The sequence below is a fragment of the Trachemys scripta genome, chromosome 11 (genome assembly GCF_013100865.1).
Source record: "Trachemys scripta elegans isolate TJP31775 chromosome 11, CAS_Tse_1.0, whole genome shotgun sequence".
Classification (NCBI taxonomy): Eukaryota; Metazoa; Chordata; order Testudines; family Emydidae; genus Trachemys; species Trachemys scripta.
In genome coordinates this window covers 54,718,902-54,740,928 of record NC_048308.1, presented here as the reverse complement: position 1 = coordinate 54,740,928, position 22,027 = coordinate 54,718,902, and the positions used below count along the sequence as shown (strand labels likewise).

General features: G+C 40.5%; 1 protein-coding gene across 2 annotated transcripts in view; it reads right to left on the bottom strand.

Annotated features, from left to right (window-relative positions):
* Window positions 1–9,006: 9,006 nt before the first annotated feature.
* Window positions 9,007–22,027, bottom strand: part of PLCL1 (phospholipase C like 1 (inactive)) — a 300,455-nt gene continuing 287,434 nt past the window's right edge. The window contains exons 6-7 of one of the 2 annotated variants that reach the window (XR_004647759.1): window positions 11,822–14,036; window positions 9,007–10,469 (exon numbers count right to left, since the gene is read on the bottom strand). Coding sequence is in view for 1 of the 2 variants with exons in the window: in XM_034786550.1 (XP_034642441.1) it covers window positions 13,854–14,036 (183 nt within the window). In the remaining variant the exon portion in view is untranslated. Of the gene's footprint in view, window positions 14,037–22,027 lie in introns of both variants that reach the window. The other variant, XM_034786550.1, reaches the window with a different exon arrangement.

The window sequence follows — 22,027 nt, the reverse complement described above, 5'->3', positions numbered from 1 at the left end:
AACTGAAAATTTTCAGCCAGACCCACTCTCCTGACCCACTCACCAAACATAGAAGCACAGGACTCTCCATGGAAGCCCCTCTGAAGCAGGCATTGCAAACACCAGATATATGAATAACCTTCCTTATTATTTGCACAACGTCCCCACACACAAGAAACAGGCCAGCTCCTTCCTTCCTTCCTTCCTTCCTTCCTTCCTTCCTTCCTTCCTTCCTTCCTTCGTGTGTGTGTGTTTAATCCTTGAGGGGGCCACTTGGGGATCTGGGGCAAAATCAGTACTTGGTCCTGCTAGTGAAGGCAGGGGGCTGGACTTGATGACCTTTCAAGGTCCCTTCCAGTTCTAGGAGATGGGATATCTCCATTAATTTAAAAATAATTATATCTGGAGCCTTCCATGGCTGTGGAGATCTGCCCCTCATTGCAGTATTAATGGTAGCCAAAAATAGACACTTCTTGCTCTACTTGAATCCTAATTAATTTTGTTGGTTTGTCTTAAATGTATGTATCCATCAAAGATCAGTTCGTAAAATAAATTTGTGACAAGATTCCTCAAATGGAGAGCTTCATTAAATATAGGCCAATTATCAAGGAACATTAAGTCACATTTTTGGCTTACTTGTATTGATATCATGGGCAGATGTAGATGTAGATCTACATCAGTCATACGAAGAAACAGATGGGTCAGATCTTTACCTGGTGTAAATGAAGTCAGTGGAGTTAACTCCTGTTTATACCAGCTGAGGATCGGCTTTACCACTTTAAGAAGATATTATACACTACTTATTTTAAGTTTTTCTATAGTATTCGCAGAGGTACCAATACTGCTGTTACGCTCTTTGAAGAGGAGGCAGCATTCATTAGAATTCTGCTAAGAGCCTATTTCAATCGGGTATAGGTCTAAAAGGACTTGCATTCAGAATTTCCATTGCTTTCCTTCACCTGCTATTGTGATGATGTATTAGAGCACACATCTGGATTTCATTAGGATAAGAAATCTAGAAAATCAAACCTGTCCTAGCAATAGAAGGATGCTAGAAAAAGTCTGGTTACCAACTTTCAGGTTCCCAAAGAGAGGACACTGCGGAGGGGGGTGGAGGGGGAGTTGGAGGAGGGGATGCAGTTGGGCAGTGTTGGAGGAGGTATTTGGGGTGCTGGAGGACGGAGGTACTGGGAGGGGTACCTGGGAGGTGCTGGAGGGAGTATTTGGAGGGGTGCTGGAGGGGTGTGTGTGTACTGGGATGGGAAGGGGTGTTTGGAGGGCGGGGGAGGGGGTACCTGCAGCCTCACTCTCGAGGTGGGAGGCAGTGTTGCTCCCTGTCACAGAAGCAGGGCGGCCCAGGACGCAGCACTGGCCGCCAGTCAGCACCTCCCTTCAGGCCTCTCCCCCTCCCCAGGGCTGGGAGCCAGGGCCAGGTGGGCGGGATCTGGCAGCTCCAGCTTCTGAGGAGGGACCAATTGGGATGCGGAGCCAGCTCTTTCTGAGCTGCATCGTCTGCCCCACAAAAATCCTGGACATTTCCTCTTATTTGAAAAACTTGCCTGGCCAGAGGATGAAAGAAGAGGAAATGTCCAGGAAACCCCAGACGTATGGGAGCCTGATTGATGTTTTTAGTCATAGGCTCTGTCTCTACTATGAAGAAGGGACGGGATTCCCTGGCTTGCGCACACGCTCCAACGCTAGCGCTCATTGAGCTAGAACAAGTATCAATAGCAGGGTAGCTGTGGTAGCACAGGTGGGGGTGGCTGACGCAGGGCTTAGACATGCAGAGTATGTACTCACTGGTTTCAGGCAGGTTTGTACTCACGCAAGCCTCCACTGTCACTACCAGGGCTAGCATAGCTACACTGCTATTTATACATGCACTAGTGCAAGGATGTGTGCACACCCCTAGCTCGGAAGTCCACACACAGCAGCTGGCTCAGTTCCATGGGGGCTCCCTGTGAAGCCCCATTAGCGGAACATTGGGAATGGGCAAGTCGTGGGGCGAGACCACTGTGCAGATCCTTCAGCCCAATTGCCCCCCCGGGACCAGGAAGCACTCAGATGCCAGGGGCTATGCCAGCCAAATGGTACACCGTGGCTCCCTAGTGCGCTTTAAACAGCACTATATTAAACCCCATCAGGGAACCTCAGCGTGCATCAGCCGGGTCTATATGGACCAATTAAAGTGCAACACATTAGTACGCTTTAGAACTCACACCCTCATAGAGAACATTGCTGCACATTAGTCAGTACTGTGCACATAACTGCATAGGGCTGACCGACAGGAGAGGCAAAGGTGAAAGTTACGTGCCTCTTCACTGAGTCTCAGTGCTTCGATTCAGGGAGTTCTCAGTAATCTGGGACACAACCCCAGGCTCCATCTACAGGCCATAGATGCTGCTCCTTGAGTCTGTGGATCCCTCCTACCCCCACTGTGTGAAATGTCACTATGGCATTGCCAGATTCCGCAAATCCTGGGGCCTCAGCAGAATCCAAACGCACATTCCCTACGACGGCACTACATTATGCTCACTCTAGACCAATTGGTTAGACTTCCTGGCATGAGGTACGTATTAGGGATAAATTATTTGAGGAAAATTCTGTCTTTGGTGGTTCTCAAAATCTGTGTCAGGAGTGGATCTTCCCAGAATGTGAAATCATGTCTAGGTCTTGTGAGGCCCAGCAGGTCTTGAATGTCACCAAGAACCAGGACACCCTAGACTCTTGGATTGGGGCGAGGGGACAACACATCGCAATCAATCAGAAATGGACTTACCAACGTCCGTACACGCCACAGTTAATTGTTTCTCTGCTTCTCTTGCTATCACTGATTCTTCAGTTTTCACATATGGGGAACACCAGCGTGCCATTGTTGCCGTGGCTGTTACGAAGTCAGAGTTCGTTTCACGTATAGGGTAATGCTATCACCTCTCCTGGCTATTGCATGCCACTGTTATGACTAGAAGCTACAAAACCCCTTCTGCTCTTCCTGCAGACACCCTTCTCCATCAGCGTGCAGCACAAATAAGCTTCCGCTCCAGCTGCCTGAACCATAATTTTTATCTAGTTTCTAATTGTATTACGTGTAGCTGGTACACCAGGGCCTCTCTGAGCAGGCATACAAATATTTCATTTATAACCCCTAGTTTCCTCCATGTGCACCTCCAAACGAGCAGGAATAGTACAGTTTGTTCTCTTTCTAATCTCATCCAAATACTACATATATCAAGTATCTTATTTAGCTACATCTTCTGCTGCCACCTGAAAATTAATTCTTGACCTGGTATATTCAATCTCTTCCACTGTTCTAAAATCTTGATTACCCTCAATTAGGGACTTAACCACAGAGGGTCAGTCACGTTGATTTTGAGGACTAGTACTTTGTGCAAAACTGATCATCAGCTCTGTCTTAGAAAGAGAACATCTAGATGCATTGTAAGTGTAAGTATCTATGATGCTCTTAATTGCATATTATATCATTTAACTAACAGCAATTCTGGGACTACAAATGCCAGACTTGAAGCAGATGAATAGTTAATGTGTCTCAACATCGAGCTGCTTCTACTGCCAGACCTTCTAACCACATTGTCTTGAGCAGGAGTGTGATCGTCTGCCTCTAGCCAAGTGAACAGCTTCTGACACACTCAGAGCCACATCCTGAGCTGGAGCAAATCAGTGTAGCCCCATTGCTGCCTTCAATGGAACTGGGATCATTTATGCCAGCTAAGGATCTGACCCTCAGACTGGCCAAGATCCTAGTACTAGTGTGTCTTTACCCTCTCCCTTTGAAGTACACATCTACCCCGATATAACGCGACCTGATATAACATGAATTCGGATATAACGCAGTAAAGCAGCGCTCTGGGGGGTGGGGCTGCGCACTCCAGCGGATCAAAGCAAGTTCGATATAATGCGGTTTCACCTATAACGTGGTAAGATTTTTTGGCCCCCGAAGACAGCGTTATATCGGGGTAGAGGTATATGTTTAAATAGTCAGGATTCAGTTAGCACAATGATTTTGCACATCTCTCTTCCTTTTCCAGTTGGTCCACAACAGTGTTTAGTTTGTGCCAGGGCTTGCCAGGGCTGAGTCCTGGCACCTCTGGGCTTGGCAATTCATAGCTCCGGCACCTTTGGACTTGGCAGTTTATAATCCCGGCACCTCTGGCCTTGCTGCCTCAGTTAGGAAAGCAAAAAAAATTGCTTGAGCTCTGACACCTCTTTCATTACAAATTAAGCCCTGGTCCCCAGTCTGTCTACAAGATATCCAGTTTCACTGGAAAATCAGTCCAGAACGACACTGAGAACTGAAAGTATGGCCATGACTGCCAAGCACAAAGAATTGTTCTTAACCTCCTAGGAGACCCAGTCAAACTTTTGCTAAAGTGCTCTTTCCCATAGGAATATATGCAAAATGCATCTTTTACCAGTTCGTTGTCACTGCAACCTTCCCTGATGCTCTATCTGGTGACACCATTTCCTCCATTTGGTGTTCAATTAGATCCCTACACGTTCCCTAGCACGTTGTATCTCAGGGATGCTTCTTCCTAATCAGGACTTTAATCTGCACAGAGTATCTCAAGTCTCACACACTTTCCCTGGTATATAATATGTCCTCATATACCATCCTTTCCCCAGTGCATTTTTCTGAATTTGAATCACTAATTCTCAATCCCAAAGATCCTGTCTGCTACCACAGTCTGATTCTGTTGTGTCTTAGTACATTAATGGGCACCCTGTGAAAGATTTAACAGGGGAATATCTCTCAGCACTACTAATAATTCAAACTTGGCTTTATAATAATTAATTTTCCTTTTGGCGTCCAAAGGACAGCTAACTGTTCTTAGCAAACAATTTATCTGTCAAATAGAGCTCTTTACTCTGAATGTGAATTGTCTGAACAGAGAATGATTTTCACAAATTTGTTTGAAATTGTCCCATGACGTTATTGATGCACATATTTCAGCCTATTTATTGCTCATAAACTATTTGCTGAGTATTTGAAATTCATGATTTTTAAGCTGAGCTGTTTGGTTGGGCATATGGTTCATATGGCATTTTCAGTTCCTCAGCTGATAGCATGGAACAAAATCAGGTTTCTGGTGCAAATACTCATGATTACCTCCACACATATCCTGCAATATTAGTTTAAAAAGCAAATATTCCTATCTGGAAACTGAATCACTAAACATCTTGTGAAAATCAGATGCAAAAAAACAAAATCTGAATCTAAGCAAATTAGTTTAAAAATTCAAATGATTGTTCCTGAATAGCATCTTGTGATGTGCATCCCCTTCTGATCCTGAAATCTTCCCACACGTGACTTCAGCAATACTCCCCAACCCACTTTGAAGATATGTTTCCACATATTGGATTTGGTGGTTGCAGGAAACATTATGGGGTGACCTCACAACTACCCTTCCCATTATATCATTCACTTTGTCAGCCCTGCGAATGACCCGGTGGCATTCTGAAACCTTAGGGTTCCCATACTCACTGTGATATTAAGGGACCCAAATAATAGACTGCTGAGAAGAAAGACAAGGGGGAAAGCTGCAACCTCAAAGCCCTACCTCATTGTCTTTGGTTGTAGCAACCCCTTCTTCAACAAGAAGCTGGTCATCTCCTGTCCAGTCTGCTTTGCCCTTGTTGCTGTATCATTCAAAAGAGGTGACAAGGAACTTCAAGAAAGCTATTGTGAAACTTTGGCCAGAGTGGGACGCTAAACAACTGCTGAGCTGCTGGGGTGGGAGAGGCGAGAGTCCATATTAGTTAACAAGCACTTGCATTCCCATTCCTCCTTCCCCACTGCTCTTGTTCAGCCCTTCAGCCTAGAAAGATTCCCCAACACACACAAGCGGTGTCTACACTTAGAGCTGAGATTTGATTTGCAGCTGAAGGAAACATACCTGTCGTAGCTCTGATCAAGCTACCATGTTAAAAATAGAATGCAACACGGCAGTACAAGTGACAGGAGGGGCTAGCTGCTCCTAGTATCTCAGAAGGGGTGAGTGCAGGGCTGCCAGCCTGTCCCACCACCCGCCCTGCTGTGGCTACACTGCTATGTTTAGCACTCTAGTTCAACAGGAACTAGTACGGGTATGTCTACCCAAGCTAGAAATTACCCCTCAGTCTGAAGTGTAGACATACCCCTGCTCTCCCCCCATCAGCAGCCATGTTGCTTTTAGTCAGTGTTCTTCACTGGTCCAGCCAGGGAAAAGACCTTCTAGTAAATCTCACCATCGTTAACAGACTACAAGAGCTGGCTCTCCTCAGAACAATGGCACAGGGAGAGCTGAAGAGGATTCAGCTCACGTAACCCTGAGCCCAGTGCCTGTTTCACTCTACTGCCTTACTGGGGATTAGCTCGGAGAGAATAATGAAAGTTCCAGATACTGGTAGGCAGGAAAAACCCCAAACCAAAGTACTCTGATGTATAATTTCTCAACCATTAGGTGGCCCACTGCTGCTATCAGGCTTCTCTGCAGAGAGAGTGAGAACTCACCCAAGGAGTACCAAACAATGGCACTTTTACCAGCCCAAATAAAATCTGTTTACACTCAGGTATAACGCAAGATATCCAGGGAAACCTAAAACATATAAAGGGTTGTAATAGATGACAAATTAAGAGATGCTACTTGTTTAGTAGCTTTAATTCAGCTCTTTCGGTTGGATTCAAGCATCTGTATTCCGAAGGTGCACACACAGTAAAACATCAGCACATATGAAGAGAATGGTCATTGTGACACTCTGGCACTCCAATATTCACCACTGTCATGTAATTAGGATATGTTTTATACAAAGTATGTCTTGTAAGGTGTCATTCTTGATATGTTAGACATTAATATCTTGTTGGATTGTATGTGCTATCATCGTATGTGAAGTTATGAAGTTTGGCTATGTATGTGCTACTGAAACATGTTGTGAGGTTGAAAACACCCACAAGCAGCCTTTTAGGTACAACAGTAAAAAGGCCAAACAATGTTAATGGCTGATTGAGGAAATGCACACAGGTACAAGGATTACCCCAGGAACTGAGAACAATAAAAACGTCTCAGAGATAGCCCTGCACCATGGGAACTGTTTGACCCAGGTCACAGCAAAAAAGCTTACCAGACAGTGGGAAGAAGATATAAAAGGGGGGAAATGACATCATGATGTGACGTCACTCTCCCTACAACACCACACATCTGGAAACACCTGAGGAACAAAGACTGAACTGTGGGAAGTGATGGTCCCAGGATAAAGGGATTTCTAGACTATGCATTTCTAGACCTGGGAAACCCAAGCTGCAAAGCCAAGGCAGCTTGTGCCTTAAGAATCTGCCAGCCTTTAATCACTCAGGGTGAGAATTTGCTAATTCATATCCTACTCAACTCATTTGTTAAGCTCAGTTTGCAATTTTGTTTATAGGTAATCTGCTTTGATCTATTTGCTATTACTTATAATCACTTAAAATATTTCCTTTCGAAGTTAATAAATTTATGTTTTAATCCCAATCAGTGTGCGTTTGACTAAGGTGCCTGGGGAAAATCTCATCTTGGTTACCACAAGTATTCATGGTCCTCTTCACATTGAGGGAGAGGCGGACCGGGGTTAAACCAATATACTGGCCAGATTTGACAAGGGCAGGACGGTACTGCTCTGGGGTCCTAGGCTGAGATGCGGGTGGTTAGAAAGCCTGCGTGTAACGGCAGCTGGGTGTGTCCCAACCTGTGTGAATGCTGGTGAGGGCTTTTCAACTTGTCACAGCAGCACAGTGTGAGGGGAAGCCCAGGCTGGTGGGTCAGGGGAGCTCAGGGGTACTCCAGTTCCAGGTGGCACCCTGAGGGGGAACCCGTCACAGTCATAATCTGAATTTATTTCCTAACGGCTAAATCCTGCTATACTTGCTCAGGTAGGACACCCATTGACGTCAGTGAACAAACCTTCTGGAAGAGACGTTATTTATCTCACACCCAGCAATTAACTTCTTCATCTGCTTTTGCCTCCCTTTTTTATTGATTTGCTTTTATGGCCACAGCTTTGTTTTGTTACTATACATCAGGCATCAGATGCTTTTCCCACCGTACACACTCAGACTCACACTACTTTAGGAGGAAGCTGTAACCTGTGAAAATCTTAGCATCTCAAAGCTATTCCTGAGCGTCCTGGACTTGGAGGAGATTTGAAGGGACCTAGGATGAGCTGGTCATTAGTCATTGCGTCCTATTTATCCCAAGTCTCTCAGTCACAATCTCTCTACCACTTTAATTTTTTTCACCATTCCTTTCCTCTATCTCTCTTCTGCAATAGGAACACTTTGACTAGATTTTTCACCCTCAAATTCAGCTCCCTTCCACACTGAAACGTGCTGCACACAGTAGAGTACAAATTAACTTGTGAGCAGTGACTTGTACAGAAATAGATGGACAAATAGCACACTTCCTGATACATATTCTCACTAAAACGAGAACGTGCGGGGTAAGAGTAGCGCTGACGAAGTCTCATGCTTTTATATCTTGGTGATTCATCTTTCGACCAATTTTTCCTCATTCTTCTACATCTTCCCATAACTCCTCTAAAGGAGCCATGGCCCAGATCTCTCCCTTTTTTCCCCATCTATTCCAATCTCTTTTTGCCCCACCCCACTACCCAGTTGCGACTCTTGCACATGTATTTTTTGTGTTTTAAAATAGAGAGTCAGATGGCTGAGGAAGCATAGCCCAGTGTTTAAGGTGCTAGATTGGGCACCCCGTATCAACTTCTTGCACCATCACAGACTTCCTGCATGACCATGGGCAAGGCATTTAGTCTCTCCGTGCCTCAGTTTCCCATCTGTAAATGGGGATAATAGCACTTTCGTACCTCACTGGGATGCTGTGAGGATAAATACATTAAAGACAGTGAGATACTATGGCAATGGAGACAATATATGTAACTTAGAGAGATACCTCAAATAAATGTCTCTGAATAATCTTTAGCTTCTTTGATGACATTTGCACTATTTTATATGAACTTTCTTCAAATATTCTAGTAGAAATGTTTGCCAAAGAAGTTTATTTTAAAGAAATATGGCAGAATATTCACTGACTGTGAACTTCACATTTCTAACCACAAGTGTGCACACCCGAAACTTCATGTTAAGAGTTACATTCATCCAATCAGGAAAGCTAAACCTACTGTGTCATCTTCACCTTCAATTAAAGTTGACTATTGAACATTGACTACTCTCATCTAACTGCTTGTGAATAGGATACAGATCAGAAATTATTAGGGAGAGAATTCCAAGTAACAAATGGGAGAAAACAATGGTCTGTGTTTTGACAAGTCACAAAAAAAATGAAATTTGTCCGTATTTCTTATGAATTATTTACTCAGCTCTATTTAAAATGATTATTTCCTTCACTCAATAAATTGAGTCCAAAGTGTGCTTCTAATTTACCCAGGTTCAGATCCAGTGCAGTTACTGTATCTCAAGGACTTCCACTTTCACTTTGCTTAGTTCACAAGTAAAAAGATGGGTTTTGTTCCAGGGCTGTCAGGCCTGCAGAGTCAGGCTGTAGTCTTCATCTCGTGAATCATCACCAGCAATAAAAATTCTGCTGGCCAAATTAATTGTTTTCAATGGGGTTGAACAGTCTAACTGTGGACAGTATTTTGCCCTGCAGTTGGAGTTTAATAAAATTGTTAATTAAAGATCCATAAGCCAGAGACAATCCAGCTCACTCCCCCATAGCTATTTTGTCTCTGCTGGGCTAACACTAGGTAGTAAAATGTTATTTTAGTCAGTGAAGATGGCAGATATGATGCTGAATAATCACAGTGAGCAGCGCTGTTCAGTCACAAGGTGCTATAGTCACTTTTCAGTGTAGAAGTAAACCTGCATAGTTTTTCAAAACTCTGAGTCCGGCTGATGGACTGTACAATTTCCCCACATAACTCTTTCAACAGACTTGTATTCTGACTGCTCACACTCATCTGCTTTTCCAGTCAGGCACCTCCTAAACAGAGAATTTTGACTAGCTGCAGATTGGTTAGGAGATATAGTCACAGTCATTCCATTCATAATGTTTTTCCCTCTCACATTTATTTCTCATTTCTCCTAAGAAATAAAAAGCAAGATCTCCAGAAGTGAAAGTCTGGTGCATGAAGCGATTATACCACCGTTAGTGCCCAAGTACCTAGACAAGTTTTCATTCTTTGCTATTATTCGTTCCTCCAATATGCCTCATTTTACAAGAAATAAGACTGAGATATAGTAGTGACAAGTTAATTACAGTTGTGACATCTTGTGGTAGGTCTATTGTACATGTCTGTAACAGTAAGATATGGTACCATCACCATATCTAAAATAAGCACTGGTGAAGAAGAGCGCTCTCCTCCATAACCTCCGCCTTCAGCTTCTTTTATAAAACATTTTAGCTTTCAGTGTCTTCATTGATGACATTGTCTATTGCTCTGGGAATGGGATGGAATCCAAGGAGGTTATGACCTAATGTTTTAGTCTGAAGGGATAAAATGAAAAGATGGGTTATTATACAGGCAAGCTCTCGCTGTGCATGCAGTTATCAGATGACTATATTTAGGGAAATGAGACTAAAAAAGGAGGGACATGCAAGGATCTGACATTTGGCCTGAGATGCATTTGTATTTGGAAGCTGTAAGATTATTTAAAATAGCATAAAAACCATGGGCAAATAATATCGAAAAAAGTCATGTAAGGCTGTCATTAATGTTAACCTGACCTCATGTGATGAAGGCACATGTTTATTTCCATTGGCTGAGCCCAGGAGTTGGGCAACAGGTGTGTGAAAATTTGGTAAAAAATTATTTTGATTAAAAAGAGAGAGAAAGAGAGAGAGAGAGAGAGAGACTGCAATCTCAGCACCAGAATGCACTAGCAGATGTGCATCCACCAACAGTTTTGGTGGAACTATAGACTGCAATTTTACACAATAGCCAGAACTAATTGTACATATTGATACGTTACTATCCTTAGTATATTAGAGAGACAAGGTGGGTGAGGTCATATCTTTTATTGGACCAACTTCTGTTGGTGAGAGAGACGAGCTTTTGAGTTTACACAGAGCTCTTCTTTAGAAAGCTTGTCTCATATGTATTGCTGCTGGTTAGGCTGGGCATGATCCCTCCACGTCCCTTTCTCCAAGGAAGAGTTTTTATTACGCTGCGTGGCACATAAAGCTTTTAAGAGGATGAATTAATGAGCAGAGGCAGATGAGAGAAGGGCCTGGGCAGGTCTGGGGATTAATCTCTTGGTCCTGTACCTATGGGAGAGGGAGCATGGAGGCTACTCCAGCCATGTGAGGCAGTTCCCCAACTGTTCTACATCCTAAAGCAGTGGGAGGATTTCTCTTTCCCAGCACGCTCTGCCCAGCACCCAGCCTGGCTACTTGAGCGGGGTTTAAGATTTGTTCTTTAATTTCCAATACACTTTATGCACACTAAAACTGTTATGAAAGATGGATGTACATGTGATTAGAGGCCTTTCCAACAATCTTCTGTCCCCGCCCCATCTGTATAGAGGGCGTTCAACATTGTTGTATAGTGCCTGCTTTTGCCAACTTCAACTTGTAAATCAAGCTCTTGTCTATATTTTACCACCCAGGCAATTTATAAAACCAGAGAGCGAGAAAAAATGTCAGTTCTTGAAGGCGTATCAAATTGACTTGCAAAGTGAAAAAAATTAAGGCTGTTTTCATTTTAAAAGAAAATAGCACAGGGAACAGAGTTCTCTTCCAAAGAAACCCTTCCCATTACATAGATCATTCCTAAAAGAATTTGTGTTCATAACTGGCATAAAGTTAGCTTAACAGTTTTTGTTCCATTGGATACTAACCTCTGAGCGCCAAGTTCTGTTTGCCATATACATAATTCCTGTTGAAATTGATAAAACAGAATCTGAAGGAAGAATTTGTCCATGCATGCTTAATACATTAATTTGGGCAGGGGTTATTTATTCCTTGACTGGCACCCAAAAGAAACTCCCACCTGAAGTCACACAAGGAAACTATAATACAAATATATATATACACAAATCAAAGACCTAAATGACTGGTTAACATAGTGTGTGTGTGTGCGGGGGGGGGGGGGGGAAACAATACCTGGTTCTTACTGTATATAATCAAGTTTCAGGCAACTGAGTTATAATCCTTTAAATAATGGGCTTGAAGACAGGACAGAACCTTATGTACAGCTCACCCAAATTCTAACACATGCTCTTAATCAGTTTTCACTGTTTGCTTTCTGTGTAAAATCACTTAAAAACATGGGTTACAGTTGTTTCATAGCTTTACTCTCTCAGTAATGTGCAACATGAACATAATAGTGTTATTAAGAAGTCAAAAATAACTTAACACAGGAGCTATATAAGATTTTCAGACGGCCAAACTTCCAACAATTTACCTTTTGTTAAGTTCAGAAAATTAGCACATTTGTTAATCAAATTAATTTAAAAAGTAGCTTTTCAAAATAAAAGCAATGCTTTAAATAAATATAGTCTTTTATAACCATAGAACACTGAGTTCTGTTAAAGGTAACACAAATACTACACTTAAGCACAATACTGAAAAGACTGAAATGAACACCATGAGAATACATGAGCAGGACCCTATTAAGGATGACAGGATAAGGATTCATTTGTTGTCCTGCATCTCTTCTGTGTACATTAAATGACAGTACAGTAACATAATGGAGTTAATTCTCAAAACTACCATAAGGATTTGTTGTGTCATGACATTTATAATTGCTGCACAAGAATGCTGGTACCCTGTTTTTTCAAGCCATTTCTCTATGCTACATCTTCAGCAATTCTGCAGTCTTACTTCAAATCTCTAGCAGGGCATACTTCTTAAAACTGACACACTGTGGCCAAATCCTGCTTACTTTACTCACCGGACTTAAGTAGGATCACTGGTATGAGTAAGGCAAGAAGAAATTAACCCATTCTCTAAATGTCATACAAAGCTCACAGTTTGTGAGGTCTATAACCTTCCTTCAGATATTGGCATTCATGAATATTTCAGAATTACTGAAGATCACTGTCATGTTATTTTATCATTGATGAATGCTCACAATTCTCACTTTATAACTAGAGGGCAGAAGCTGTGTTTATTATTACACAAGTTAAATGCATTTCTGCAAAGATCGCAGCCATTCTGCTGAGCTAAAATGTTGCACTGACCTTCTTGAATGAAAGAAGTTCCCTATTTCTTACATTACTATGTATTATCTGAATGTATTTCAGATGCATGTATTTCAAAGACTAGCTAAATTCTATGAAATGTCCATCTGAAATCCAATCAGGAACTATCTAGAAATTCTGTTTAATATTTCATTTACTTATTTTTAATTGATCATTAAAAATGATGTTGAGGATTTGTAGCAATCCATTAATTTCACCCTTACAACAAATGGTTATTTGTTAGTGAAATCTGTTTTGTTTAATTTAAACAGAATATATTAAAAGTTGTAAATTAAATGACAAAGGCAGGAAAGTCAAACGAAGCACAAAATTGATACAATAAGTATTCTATTTGTTTTGATCTTCAGAATTAACATGTCTGTTCAAAGATGACAAAAGAATAAATTAGTAAATGGATAAAGCAACTCTTAAACGGGCTTTTCTAGGATTCCACACACACGCTTTCTCTCTCATTCACACTCCCCACCCACTCCTTGGATTTATTAGAAATTTCACTACTAAAGAGTTTAACTTAGATAAATTAACTGCATTAGAATACTGACATTGTGAGGAATTTAATACTTCCAACACCCTACAAGAAGGCATTCCTGTGTGAAATTTTAAATGCTTTAAAAAAATAGTTTAAAGTTATTGAAATATATGACAAATATGACAGCTCTGCCTTCTCTCACAGCCTGCCGTTCTCATCCCCAGTATCCTTCTCCTCTATTGCCTCAAGGCATCGTTTTGATTTTGCATCCATGTTTCCACTTCCAGTTTTGCTCAGTCCACATGACAAGCAGGCCAGTTGGATCTGCTTCATATTCTCTATGGCTTCATTCTTGGCATTCTTCAACAGATCTCCTTGTCCCTAAGAGTATATAGAAATACAAAAAAAGGCATGAATAATATAGATCATTAAGAACTTAAAGTGGAGCTGCTGTTCTCATGTCCTCCTTAAAATTACTTTTTATGATGGAACAAAGTTCAAATTCATCCATCTCTGTTTCAATTCCACAGTGGGGCCTACTATTAATTTCAGCACAGACAGAAGGGACCGAAATCATCTGGCAGCTTTTTAAATGCACCGTACCTTTAGCCAACATAAAAGGTAGCAGAAGCAGTCATAGCAGTGAGTTTGGTGGGCTGGGCCTGCAGATACAATGTATTATAAACGATTAATTTGAGAGACAGGGGGGTGAGGTAATATCTACATTATGTTGGTGAAAGAGGCAAGCTTTTGAGCTTACACAGAGTTCTTTCTTCAGGTCTGGCAACAGAGAATGGTCCAATAAAATATATTACCTCAGTGGCCTTGTCCCCCTAATATCATAGGTCCAACATGGCTACAACACCGCATACAACAATGAAAAATATTTATTGTCAGTAAAGGGATTTTATAGTCATTAATGCCTTTTTCTAGCTAGTTCATTGTTCTGTGGACTATGTTCCAAACTGGCTGAAGTGGCAGCATATTAAGGCGAAGCCTTTGGGAATGCAGAACCCAAGTGCCCCATCAAACCACAGCAACAGTTTGTTAAGCTGATCTCAAGGCAGCAGCATCAGTGGAAAGACCCTTCTCCATATTAAGGAAAAAATAAACTTGATTTAATAATAACAGGCTAGGAGTTCTCTCAAATAGATGAGAAGTCAATACATTATAGTAGGCCTGCCTGTTTATACCCAGGCCAGTGACAATCCTAACTGAATCAATAGAAGATTGTTCTCTTCAGATACGTCAGCTGGAATAGGGATTCTACAAAACCACCACCACACTGCTACTGCCAGTGGCTCCATTACGCCACTCTTTGAAACATTAGATCTTAAATGAAAATATTTAATCATCCCAAATCATATAGATGGGGTAAATTGGGGGGAATTTTAGTACTAATGAAAGCCTTCTCACATAGCCCTGTTAACACTCCTTAGTCATGGCTGGCTATCCAGTCCTAAGCTTCTCGTTGACAGAGGTGTGTTTATGAGATGTGCAAACATTTCTATGCACCATGCTGAATCCATTCAACCCATTTCATCTGACCTTCCAGCAGACTAACATGAACCCAGGATTTGATGCACAAAAAGTTTTTTTTATACCATGTCAAAACACTTCAAAGGTAAAGTCCCCTAAGTTATCTCAATCCAGTTTTTAAACATCAGAAAAAATGCTGATCTTCAAATATAATAAATTGTGCGTCTCATTCTTTGTCAGAGACACAATGATGAACAATTAACATTTTTGAAGATTTAAAATAAAAATAAATGTACTTATGTTATCTACACTACAACATAGAGAGGCCATTGAGAAATGAGAGTTAGAGAAGTTACCAAAATATAAAATGAGTTTACTCTTTGGTCTATACAAGATCATCTGACATGTCAACTGTGATTTTAAATAAAAATGTGACACATTATTAAAAAACAACAATCATGCTACCAGACTGACACCTTTTGACTGATTAGCAGACTTACAATTGTCTCCCTGTGAATATTAAAAATAAAAGTCATCTACCAGCAAGAACACCTGTGTGTCTATATTTTTTTAGTCATTGTTTGCTTGCTACAAATGCAGAGTGTGGATACCCATAAAATTTGGAAAATATTTATCCCCCTTTGAAAGTTTATAAATATATAATTACAACTAGATAGCTGTTTTTAATTTGAGAACAAGGAGAATTATGATACCAAAAAAGTGCACTTAACACAGTCAGTGTTACCCACTGTAGGACACGCACACTTATAATATCCTTGGTGCCTTCCAACAGTTTTGTCCAAAAGGGCGTGGGGGTGTTATATGGAAGTTCCATTAATATGCTAATGTTTAAAAGTTCTAAAATGAATATTGATAGTTTAAATTGTGTGAAGTGACAAGCATGAGAGATTGGTGTTACAAAATAAATAAATAAAAGCAGGAGATTCTGCTAGATATTAAAATGAAGGGTTGTCAAGAGCTTGAGTTGATCTTCTTAATGTCAACATCAAACCAAGTACTGCTTTAGGTACATCATTGCATACAGCTGTTTATATTTGCATTCAAAATGAAAAGATTTCCACTTGCTTTTCTTGTAAATCCATATTACTAGTTACAATTTTCTAAAACGATTAAACAGAAGTTATGCCAGATTGCAAGAAGAAGTTCCTTTAAAATATAAGGAAAAACTGAAATCTGTAGGATAACATTTATGAACATGTCCTAGATTGGGGCATAATGGTACTTCAAGCTTCCAATTTTCTAAAGCATCACCCACATAAAGGGCCATATCATTTTCCACTATAATTCCGGCATCTCTCAAGACACAGAGATGCTATTCTGCAGGTCCTCCACAGATACAACTATGGATGATTTCTCTGGGATGGGGGCTAAAGATTGTAGTCCTATGGGTGAAATTGGGGTCACACTGAAGTTAATGAGAATTTTTTGCCATTGACTTCAATGGGATCAGGATTTCACCTCATGAGTTTCAGTATGCATGCAATTTGAACCATATCCAATCATATACAGCCTTTCCGATGCAAATTATTACGGTTAGGAGTAATTAGCATGGAGATCTGTATGGGTCACATGGTAACCAGAATACATTGTTGCTGCTTTTCCTGCATTGCTGTGTGCCCATGAAAAGCTAGTTATGACATTTTGTATGTGGAGCCAAGAATTTAGTCATAATACATTAGTTACTGGACAGGAGGAACAAGAATTGGGTGACATGTTTAAAAGCTGAGCGGAGTCACCAGAGAATCCTGCACAGTAAAAAGGAAGCTCCCTGAACACGGTTCAGGTACATGTATAAATGAGCCCTAAACAATGTACTTTTTCAGCTTCAGAACTTGTCCATTAGCATGCACGTAACACAGAATCTCAGGGCAGGAGATATTCTAATGAAGATTTAGGGACAGATTTTTAAAGACTGTTAGATACCTAAATATGCAGATAGGTGCCTACTGGGATTTTCAAAAGCTCCCAACTCCCCTTGAAATCAATAGGATTTAGATTTCTAGGCACCTTTGAAAATCTCACTAGCTATCTGCACCCTTACGTGCTTAAATACTTTTTAAAGATCTGGCCCTTACTGACAATTACACCATCTCTACATCTAGGCAATCTAATCTAGTATCTTGTATGCCATACATGTTGTGTGAGTTCTTATAGAACAAATCATATGTAATGTGCTGGAACCCAGGGTCAGAACCCTGTATATCTTCAAAGGGTGAAGATCCCAGAATCCCTTGTGGTATTCTAAAGGCACCAGATAGATATGGGTAAGTAAAAGGCTGTCACGAGAGTGATACATCATAATAATGGGAAGCACTACACAGCTAACATTGCTCTGCTTCTCCCATTCTTCAGCACTAAAACAGGCAGGATTTAACCCACATAACTTTGCACACTGTATTGTTTTGACCCTAGTAAACAAAAGCAAGAAACAATGGTAGCTGGCAGGGTTCAGCACTGGTAAACAATGTTTGTGAAACAATGGCAGCTGGAGATGTCATCTTAGGCCAGTGCACCAGAGCCTGATTGCTTCATTTCCTGATGACGTGGACTTGTCCTGCTGTACAATGTAAGTTACTAAATAGATGCTAAGAATCAGATTTAATAAGAATAGCTGTGTGCTATTCCTTACAAAGCACTGAACTATAAAGAGAGAAAGCTCAATCTGACAGTTATGGGAATAAGCAGATAGATATACTTAGAAGACTGGAATTTGATGAGCAGCAAAGGTTTAAAGAAGTCAGTAAATAAAATCTGCAGCACATACATTTCAGAGAAGCGTGATTATGCTTTTAGGATGAAGGTTGATCGTGTGGTTAAAGGCACTAGGATTGGGATTCAAGAGATCAGGATTAAGTCCATGACACTGCCCCAGACATTCTGCATGACTTGGGGGCAAGTCACTTCATCTGTTTGTGCCTTATTACCCCACCTGCGAAATAGAGTGCTGGGCGGCTAAAGTCATTGTTATTTACAGAGCACTAAGTTACTACAGTGACTGGACCCTTTCCGGGCAAGTACCTAGAGAGATGGACTAGTGGCATCATCTGAGACATAGGTACCAAGAAATCATTACATTAATAATTATACCAAGGTTGATGTCATGAATGTAATTGGAAATAGTTTGTTTTTAATGGGATGAAACATCTAGGCTCTACAATCTGCCATGTCCCTACAATACAGCCCCATCTAATGCTGATACTTGGCATTATCAGGAATCTTTTGTTACAGATTCAGCCATAATGGTGTCAGGCTGCCTGATATCACTGCTATGTACTAAGACTACAATTCCTGATGTAACAGTTTTAAATATGTATTAGTGTTTCACCCTTACCATTTTTTACAATGTTTGTATTTGACTAGTACAATTTGCCAATAAGAAAGACCTCAAGGCAGTGCCTTGAAGGTTATGATTTGATTTGTATCTAATATAATTGTGCGTATGTGTATATAAAAAAAGCTATAAAACTTTAGTCCAAAATTAATTTAGTGATTTGATTTTTACCACCTTTAGGCTACATTTTTACACAACACATAATTTGAGAAAAGGCGGGGATCCCAAGCTGCTAACTGTTTAACTCTAGGGAAAGTTTTGTTCAATTAAATCATTCCCATGCAGTAAGTTAAATATGTGCTGTTTCTGCCCACCGAAGGCAATGGGAGTTTTGCCATTGATTTCAGTGGGTTCAGGACCTATTCCCATGGAAGACTCGGAAGCTTGGGAATGCTGGCCCAGAGATGGACCATCATCCTTCACTTCCCTTGCTATTGTGGGAAGCTCCATCATCCATTTCAAGATAAAGGGAATTTTCAGCCTGACTGGAGTTATCAGCCCAGCAAGGTGGCTTTGACCTGAACAGCCCAACCCACTTTTAAACAGTGTCCCTGGCTGTATCAGTCTCCTGCCCCCTTCCCATGTTATGTCCCTGAGGCCTGAGCTGGCATCTTTCTCATGAACTTGACTGCCATGACAACCACATTGGGTGGAGCACAGGCTCCACCTGGGAATTGGTGTTATTTTGTTGCATCTGCGCAAGACTAAAGGCTTTGAAATTCTATGGCCTATGGTAGGCAGGAGGTCAGACTACATCATCATAATAGCCTTTCTAGCTTTCAAATGTACGAGTCTAAAGCTGGCATTATGTTAACCACATCAAAGAATGGAAATACCACATAGAATAATGAGTAGTCCTGAAGCTGGAGCTGTGTCTTCCCATGTGTTTGTACCGCACCTACCACAATGAAGCCACACTCCTGGCTGGCCTCTGGGTGTTACAGGAATATAAATGTGAAATAATAATAATAATAATTAATAATGGTATGGTGCCAGGGGAGCTCCTGAAGTCCTTCTAGCCTGTGTGTTTCTGGAGACAATTTTAGCTGTTTAGTCTTATGAACCCACATTGCACACAGTTCCATGGGGGTAGTCGTAAGAGTTCACACATGCTATGAGTGGGGGTGAATATTTTCCATCAAGCAGGAGCAACACAGGACAGATGAGATTCAATAGATATTAAAAGCAAAGTTTAAACGGATGGTCTGTGCTGTCTTTTTGATTTCTTCCTTTTCTTTCCAGGGCAAAAGGTGGGTATGGAAATCCTTCTCATGTCTCATTGTAAATCAGGCCTTTGTTCGAGTCTCCTCTGAAAGACCCACTCATGGTATCCTACTTGGTATTTAAATTATCTATCTTGGAAGGATGGCAGGCTGAGTGAACCCTGTCAAGATTTGTATCTGTGGCCCTAGGAAGTTCAGCTATTTCACGTTTGATGTTTTAATGCTAAAGGTGATAGTTCATTGGTCTATTGAATATTTAAATAATCAGGCCATTACAATTGATTATGGCTTACAAGTTTATCTTGGCGATGCTTTAAAATTTCTTTTGGATCCAAGAGCTAAACTATACTTCCATAAAATGTTGTTGAGAATCTGGGGAGAATCTAATTTTACTTTCCTTCTAGAAATAGAAATGTACTTACCAAAATATTGCATTCGTGTGTGTACTGACTGATCTATGTCTGAGTTTCCTTGGAATTTTTTTTTTTTTTAAACAGCTAGTTCATTTGAGCAAGCTGAGGAAGCAAAAATGATTTTGAATCATCTGTCACAAGAAAATTAATGACAAACTTATCCCTTGTGACAGTGCTGTCATAATTCTAAAGATACCATCAAAAATTTCTGTGGGCATGCTCTGTTTGAGAAGCCATCTGTTTGCTTTGAAAAACTGACTGTGACCATAATACACTTATGAAAAATGTCAGCAAAATTGTGTCAACACCTTAAACTAAATACTGGAAAGAATCTGCAGTAAATTTTAAAAATATAATTAAACTGAAGTGACCTTTATAAGTCATTGGCATAAACTCAGTGTATAGAACAATCCTCTTTACTCTCACAAACAAAGGAATCATTCTCTCTCTTAGACAAAGAGAAACTGTATTTGTCCATTTTTGGTATCTATCTGTCTCCCTTCTGTTATTGATATCAGCAGCCTCTCTGAAAATAAATATAATAAGTGGGAAAAGGTTAAATTCAACATTTGGTAGGATACTAAGTAAAGCTAAAAGCGATTAATCAAACATTTTAGTAGGAAGTTTAATCAAGACTTGAATTTTTCTTCTAGGAATAAAAGTTACAGAATATTAAATGTGATGTTTCATATGTCTAACTACAACTAACTATGGAATTCTAACATGAATTAGTACTACTGTACAAACAGTGCAGTATGTCAGACTAATAGCTTGAGCCTTTACTCTGATGGACGAATACTACATAAAATGTAGAGAGATCATTTTACATAGCTTTAAATGTTACTCAGTTTCAATGTCATTATATAAAAGGCTTTAAGTAGTGTATTAGCTGGACTAGAAAGACACTAGTAATAACTAGAAATGGGCAAAATTGTGGGTTTCAGTTTTATAAAGCCTTGGCCTTTTGTAAAGTCAAACTAAATCAGGTGAGGGTCAGATCCAAGGTCTGTTATATCCAAACTCCAGAATTTGAGGGTGTGTTGGGAGGAAGACGCTAAAATAAATGGTTTCAGTTTGGGCCCATTTCTAATAAACACTTCAATTCAGATCCTGTTAAACAAAATTAACCTCTGACATTTAATTAATAGTGCCTTACCATCCTTTGAGCAGCCACTGTTACTGATCATTCAGACTCTCACAAACTGATTACAGGCAGTCTCCCCTCCCCACTCCCAGCATTGTCAACAAAGAATGTTACTGTCAATATTCAAGTAATTCTCTGCAGTAACATAAGCAGACTACAAAACGGTCTTTGCAGTCCATATCTTAAACCTGTTAAAAAGTGCACCGAGATCTGAAAGGCAAAGAAATCTTAAGGATGAATTTGTTTATTTCCATTAAAATGGAAAATCTTGAACAGCTGCATATTGAGTCTTACGATCTCTAGGCCTTCCAAAACTGACACTGTTACTAAGCAGGCGAAGTTGGCTGCGAGGGCCATTTTGTGGTGTGTTTATTGTCAAAGCAGACATTCGCTTATCTGCTGGTGAACACATTCTTTGACAACTTATTAGAGGAGCTTTATATAATCAATTTCTAAGGGCCTGAGTAAACAAACAATAAGTGATTTGATTTTCCCCCCACAGCCCATCTCAAGCATGTTAATACTGTATCTTTGACTTTCCAAAATAAGGAGGAAACTGCCTGCATACTGCTATTTAATCAGACAGTAAAATCACCATCACAGAACCCAAGATTGGTTGGCTGAAGACGGTTCACTGTTAAAAACCCAAGAATGACAGACAAAGCATCAGTAAAGTATGTCAGATGTATTTATACTGACAGATGTACACAGAAAAAGAGTAACAGTTAAAATAACAGTACAGATAATCAATGGTGAGTGAG